The sequence below is a fragment of the Strongylocentrotus purpuratus genome, unplaced genomic scaffold (genome assembly GCF_000002235.5).
Source record: "Strongylocentrotus purpuratus isolate Spur 01 unplaced genomic scaffold, Spur_5.0 spur5_scaffold_20, whole genome shotgun sequence".
Taxonomy (NCBI): Eukaryota; Metazoa; Echinodermata; class Echinoidea; order Camarodonta; family Strongylocentrotidae; genus Strongylocentrotus; species Strongylocentrotus purpuratus.
The window spans coordinates 2,424,034-2,431,400 of NW_022145606.1; the positions used below are offsets into that span (position 1 = coordinate 2,424,034).

The 7,367-nt window shown below is 37.2% G+C and overlaps 1 protein-coding gene across 1 annotated transcript in view; it reads right to left on the minus strand.

The window, feature by feature from the left end:
* Positions 1-556: 556 nt before the first annotated feature.
* LOC756355 (kinesin-like protein KIF27) overlaps positions 557-7,367 on the minus strand; it is a 32,902-nt gene continuing 26,091 nt past the window's right edge. The window contains exons 29-33 of the mRNA XM_030992624.1: positions 6,502-6,668; positions 4,240-4,367; positions 3,629-3,740; positions 2,973-3,031; positions 557-2,300 (exon numbers count right to left, since the gene is read on the minus strand). Coding sequence (XP_030848484.1) covers positions 2,254-2,300; positions 2,973-3,031; positions 3,629-3,740; positions 4,240-4,367; positions 6,502-6,668 — 513 coding nt within the window. The 3' untranslated portion in view covers positions 557-2,253. The remainder of the gene's footprint in view (positions 2,301-2,972; positions 3,032-3,628; positions 3,741-4,239; positions 4,368-6,501; positions 6,669-7,367) is intronic.

Below are 7,367 nucleotides of genomic sequence, written 5' to 3' on the forward strand. Positions count from 1 at the left end.
CCTTGGAAGTATTGGAAAAGAAGTTTTTTATTTTATTTTGTAAATTGCTTTCTTTTCTGACATTTATGTGACTCCCTTCAAATCTTATCTATTTTTCATTCTAGATGTTAGCTTGGTAAATTCTTTGTTGTTTAAAAAAACTATAATAGTAGTAACGGATCTGTAATATATTAAAACATCTTAAAATTATTAGTTGTGCATTTGCTATAATGTGTACTTGTGTTCAGTGGTGTTACAATACATATGTGAATATCATATATTTCTGTTTAAAAAAAATTGAAAGAAATTATATACTTGCATGGGAATGTTTAAATCAGTCTACGAAAGTAATAATCATCAATATATATTTATCTTCTAAGTAATGTATGATCCATATGTATTTATCTTATAAGTAATGTAAGATCCATATGTATTTTACAACTTAGCATGTAAACTGGATGGATTTATATAGCACTCTTTCAAATAAAAATACACTGTAATCAAACACAACTCATTACAAAACCAAATCTATGTCTGTACAATCATAAAAACAAATGGAATACAAATAAATGCAATGTACATGAAGCAACAACACACTGTTTTTGTTTTTACATGGCAAATTATAAAATACTAATAAAAGTAAGAACACAGTGCATATATGTTTGAACATAACAAGGTAAGACTAACGGAACATGGAATATTTCAAGAATTAGATTGCACTTATAGAATGGTGTATGTACAGTACTTAGCAAGTATAGCTTGCTTGGGAAACTGGTATTAATGCCTTTTGAAACAGTTTCCAACAAAAGTTAGTACATCCCTAACAAAGAGAAAGATATTTGAATCTAACTTTTTTTTACAAAGTTGAATTGAAAACACAAGTCTGAAAAAATGCCTTTTCCCCTCAAAGTTTGCAACATCTTACAAGAAACATGTTTGTGGATGCCAAGTTTGCAACTTAGTCATCGTAAACTAAAATGCCTTTAGGTGAGTGCATAGAATACATTAACAAGTCTTGCAATATTTTATTGTAAGTTGAAATAACCTACCGACTTATTCATGATTGTATGCATTAGGATAATACTGTTTGCATGCATATCTATTTCATAATATTGGGATATAATTGAAAGTTATTGACATAAAACTTCATCAAATATCAAACAATATTAGGCACACTGTATCAAGTGAAATACATGAACATCATGAACCTACAATAGGGAAATGTTTGCTCACAAGGTTTCAAGGGCATTTTATATTGGTCCCCAATATATTAGTGCTATCAAATCACATCATGTTCTAAATGTGATTACATGAGTTTTGTGAATATCAGACAAATATCAACTGATCAACAGAATCATATTTACACATACAATTAGAATACATCACCATAGATTACCATAAAATTTGAATATATTAGCATAAATTGTCTACATGTAGCAAGGTGATGTGACTCAGTATAGAGGTGAAAACATTTTAAAATAAACAGTACTGCAATGACACACACAAAACACACATACACTAGTACAATAAAGAGACTTCGGAGGTACTATCTGGGCAGATCAAAATATCATTTTTACAAATCAGCAATACCCATCGAAACAAATGCTGGATACATATTCATAAATGTTATGTAATCATCATTCATTTATCCACCAAGGGTACATTCTATGATACACAGGTGGAAGTACACTCTTCTACAGGTCTTCATAAAGCTCCTCCTTCACTTTGGCAGCCATTTTTTAAAAATAAAATGCACAACGTCTCCATGTTTAACAGATCTGTGAATATTTGGGGGTCATCTGTACAAAAGTTATCTCTAAAGTGATCTATACAGTCATGTTGAACCTCTTCAAAACAAAGGTACTTTAAGTACCTACATTGTAAGTGCACAATTACAGTACTAAAGATCTTGTGAAAACAGGATAAGTACAATTTCATGTGCATGACCATGCCCTGTATGCACACACATTCAATCCAGGCACATGTTTTGTCCAGTGTTTCTGTGAAACCAGGGCCAGCAAGACACTCCATCTGGCTATGATGCTGACCAGGGGTTCTTTACACAAGAACATTTATATGAACATTTACACACATGTAGGCAATGTTAGAGCTTTTGAAGAAAAAATTGAAGAATTAATAAAGAGCAGTCTGTGCATGAACAAGAAACCCACTTGATTTTCTATTGGATCCGTTCGCATGTGGTATACACTATACATACTTTATCACTTGGGCACCAGATATTTTTGTGAAACCGGGCATTATAGAAAGGCACAACTAATTCCAGGGGTTGTTTCCACGACTCGTCACACTCTCAATGGAATCTGCATATTAAAACAAGACAAATATATAGTGTCAAAGATATTAGTCTGCACTGAACCCCGCTTCAATCGGTAACTCCTTAATACAATAAGCAAAATAATGATTCCACAGCTTTAATTTACTATGTCTGTGAGTTCCAAAGGCTTTGGCAATGCTACAGTGGACAAGTGTACGTAGCGTTTCTGCATGAATGAGTGGGAAAGGGTTTGGTAGCTTAAAGAGAAGGTTGAGTTCTGGGAAGAGGTGTTATATAATTTGTGAGGGTTATCATTGTTAGTATGCAAGTGTGGAAGAACATCAGATAAAAAATGTTGCCTGGAAAGCATGGCTCTTCAAATGCCTTAATATTCTAAATATGGCATGTAACTAGCATACAAATCGGGACAGATTTTGATGCCACATGCTCATGTAGTCCCATATACATTTTTCTGTGTACAGTGCTTGTAACTTTACAAAGACTGGGCCAAATTGTTTATCATTTTGATGATTCCAGAACCTTGCAGTACACACCAATAATAATAATTATGCTAGATGACCTTTTCTGATTGATTCCACAACGTTTCTTTCACAATGCAATCGCATGACCATAACTTTATCTTTAAAGGTTAATGGCAGTCTCACAGCACATCCCAATACCCTCCCGAGCAGTGAAGCATCTCCATGATATGACTTACCAGCAACGATAGATGACCTTTGACTTGCGGATGACTTCCTCAGGGATACTTCAGCATCGCTGCAAAAGAATACACAATAATAACAATACATAAAATAACTGTTATAGAGTAATGACCTCCAAAATATAGTTTGCTCTACACGTAAGGGGTTCCATGTCGCCATACTCTTTTGTTAAAGCTTCAAATATAGCTTCAAATATAGCTTCTGTAAAAAGAGTTATATGCACTCTCATTTATAACATGTGACTTGTGAATAGACTTATTGATGCAACCCGTACATATTCACAACCGAATGATATGCACTGTTTTAACAAAAATAACAACAACAGCAACATCCTTGCATAAAGATTGGAGGCATTTAGATTCAGTGCTATTTCTCTGATACAAGTAATTTCTCTCAAATTCTCTGACATTTCCCTCTGGGAACCCCACACTGAACTAAATTGCAGATTTCAATTTTACATCAGCTCCTTGATTTTGTAATGGATGTGGCATCTCTAGACATAGCATCTCCACCAAGCTGATTGGCCGGTATCCCATGAGCATGCTCACAACCTCTTTATCTCCTCTTACCCCACTCCCCAACCCCTCCTCCTCTTTAACTTATGCGATGGAACATAGGAACACAGTAAGGGTTGGGCAGTTTTCAATCTCACCTCAGCTCTCGGACCTCTCTCCGTGTCTTCCTTATGGGCGTCGCCTCCCTAGGTACGGCATCTCCACCCTGTGCTGGTATCCCACGAGCACTCCCATGACCTTTGACCTCCTCTGTAACATCAACAAACAAATACAAATCAATGCTAAACAGGTAAGAAATTTAATCAGTATGTTAATTGGCACCGTTCTGCCACGTGACCTAGTGGTGGCCCGTACAAGCTCTCTCTCTCACATTCTTTTCTCTCTTACCTGTTACTCATCTTTATCTTTCTCTCATATATTACCTAACCTTCTACATTGTTCGAGGTAATACTGGCCTGTCTCCAAACTCTCTTAGCTTATCTTTTTCTTTGTCTCACCCTCTCTATCTCTGTCTGACTCTCTGTCTTCCTCTCTCTCTAACTTGCACATTTTCAAGTTTTGTGTTCATACCATGTCCATTGCTTGAAGTAGTGCTAGCCTCTAGAAACACTCCCCCCCCCTCCCGTCTCCATCTCTCTCTCGCTCTATGTCTACAGCCCCTCCCCCCCCCCCTCCACACTCTTTCCTCTCACCCTCTCCCTTCTCTATCTTCCCTCTTTTGCATATTTTAAATTGTTTCATATCTCACCATGTCCGTTGCTTGAGCTAGTACTAGCCTGCACAAACTCTCTGAGCTTCTTTTTCAGATCTCTGCTGGTCTTCTTGTAATAGAAGAGATCCTTCTCCAGCTCCTTTAGCTTGAGTTCCAGAGCGGTGCTACAACCAAAGAGAGCAAAAATATATAATAATGATATTCTGCTTATACCGTGTGAGTCAAAAAAAAGTTTACACCTAGAAAATTGCTAATTATTTATTACATCACATGAGCAACCATGGCGCAAGTCGATTTTTGCACTCTCGCAAACAATGCCTCCTGTTTATCCAAGCGTTAACACATAACACACAAAAATGATACTAAATGATTGGGATAAAACACTCTTTCATAAGATGTACAATAATTTAATACAATGTTTCTAAGCGCAGATATACTATTACCAATACCGTACCCCCTGTCATTGGATTCAGGGCTCCCCTCCCTGGGGAGCATTCCAGCCACAAGTTACTTGACGCTCAAAAACTGTTTGACCAACATTGACGGTATATGTGAAGTCAAGAGCTGTGGTACGATGAATGCTTTACTCAAATTAATTAGTTCTTCAAACTGGCTTTTGGAAAATGCATTTGCAAATTTGCAAAATGTAGAATTTACATGCAATGGCCCCTATTCTGAAGTCGTGTCTAACTCTTGTTTAACCAAACAGTTGTCTAAGTCCTGTCTAAGTCCCGTCTAACTTTAGTCATGAAGTCGTGTCTAACTTTTTTGGTATTCTGAAGTCATGTTTAAATAAAGTTAAACACGAAGTCCTGTCTAAGTCCTGTTTAACTTTAGACAACTGCGAGGGGTTGTTTAAGTCCTGTTTAAAGGCACGATTCTGCTGCTTTTCAACGACGAAGGTACACTCTACTTGCTGACCCCGAACTTGCGGGGGAGAACCATGGTACGTGCAACCTCTAAAATTTCAAATACATTTTGCAGGATTTTTTCTTGTGTAGCCTAATTTTTTTTCTCCATAATATTAACTATTTTTATCTACTGGTGACATCTTGGAAATTCCATAATCTATAATAAACTAACCATTCTGTTGGAGAAGTTTCTTTTCTGGTTCTTCCGAGCACTGAGGCACTGATAAGTGATATTATTAGTGTGTTTGTCAATCCAATGTACGTACTTAATACGTACACACAGTACATGCATGTAGTTTAGTCATTACGTCACGATCACTTCACCATGGTACCAGCACGCGCACACATGCGCATTGGGTCTATCGTCAGAATTAACGCCTACTGGGAATGCGCAGAAGTCGTGACTAAAAGTTAAACACGACTTGTGCAGAACTTAAACAGTTGTTTAGTTAAACATGACTTAGACAGGACGACTTAACCCTATTTAGCCCGGGCTATTTTGAAACTGCATAGCCCAGGGGGGGGGGGGGGGGGGGGGGGGGCTTCTCTTCCCCCCCCCCCCCCCCCCCCCCCCCTATGATCTCGGCCGTGAAACGACCGATCGCCGCGAAAATTTGTCAACGTGTCAAGTGAAGTGTATAGAATACTATGGTAATTTCAATTTTTTGAAAAATTCACTCATTTGCATATTTATGGTAATTTATGCAAATAAGGTCATCAAATTCACATTTTTGCTCATAAATCAGACATTATTCATATTTAAGCATTCTTTCTCACTACATATATTTGTTAGACCATTTGGAATAATAATACAACACAAAAAATTGAAAAACCAGGGTTATGCCTTATGTTATCTATTGTTTTGATAATTTCTTATGTATCTCTGTGTTTTTTTAACTTATGAAATTCATTGTTTTTGTTGTTTTATTTCATTTCCAACTATAATTTAACTACTTTGACCCCAAAATAAACACCTTAACTATAAACAAGACCAAATAACCAATGTTTTATCTCTTTATTTGAAAAATGAGATTTCCATATGTTTTGTACACAAATCACAAAAATGAGCGATATTCGGGCTGACATGCAAAGACAAAAGGACACGTGACTTTGTAATGGTAGGTCCGATTTTCGAAAAATTTCTTTCAAAGCAGGACTCGAAAGAAAAAAGTCACAGAATTTCAGTGCAAGATTTTCTTGCGTTAAAAAATTATCGCAAAAATTGTCGAGGGGGGGGGGCAGAATACGGGCCAATAAGTTTAATACTTCAAGTTGACATTTAGGGAGATACATTTTATGAACAGGATATGCGACCTACCTATCTATCTATCTAACTATATATCTATCTATCCATCTTTCTCTCCATATATATCTATATATCACTAACCCTCCATCTCCTCCTCCTCCTTCTCCCTGTAGTTCTCTCATCAGCATCTGGACCTTCCTCTCGTAGTCCTTCTGCTGCTCCACCAGTCTGTGTTCACTCTCCATCCCGGCACTCCTGAGGGAGCCCTCCAATGTTTGGATCACCCGCTCCTGCTCATCCAGCTTCACCTGTAAACAAAAGACACAACGGTAAAACAAGCATGATAGAGAGTGATGAAATTAAACATGGGGAGTGTTTCACAAAGACTAAGATCAACTTTAAGTTGGATTTAACTACGGCAGGCCGTCCATGCCACTGTTTGCTCTCACCATTTACTGGCAATAGTCTCTCAACGGGTCACACATCTACAGAATTCAACTTTTTCATAGTTCAATATTGAAGGAAAGAATATTATCTAAAGATCATAATTGAGAGACCAATCGTGAGAGCCCTCTATATGCAAGTCCAACTAAAAGTTGATCTTAGTCTTTGTGAAACACCCCCACTTCATAGAGGCTATCAAATCAGCATGGCCACTATAGACAGGTGACCTTAATAGAGAGGTGGATACTAAGACGGAGAGTGCTCCCGTCTCCTTAGATTACTCTCTTACTCATCTCAAAATAAAAGACGTAACAAATAATAAACAGGGAGTTCTACAAGCTTTGTATCCCCCCTCTCTCTCTCTTACTCATCTTGTTTCATCTGTAAACAAATGACACATCTGTGTAATAATCATGATAGAGATTAATATAGTTAAACCTGGCAATAAAGGCCACATTGGGGCAGAAACTGGGGGGGGGGGGTAATTCACAGGGTTGAGGGAAAATTATGCAAGTGAGAAAAGGTTTGGCAATATTTTTACCATCATCATCAATATCATTAAC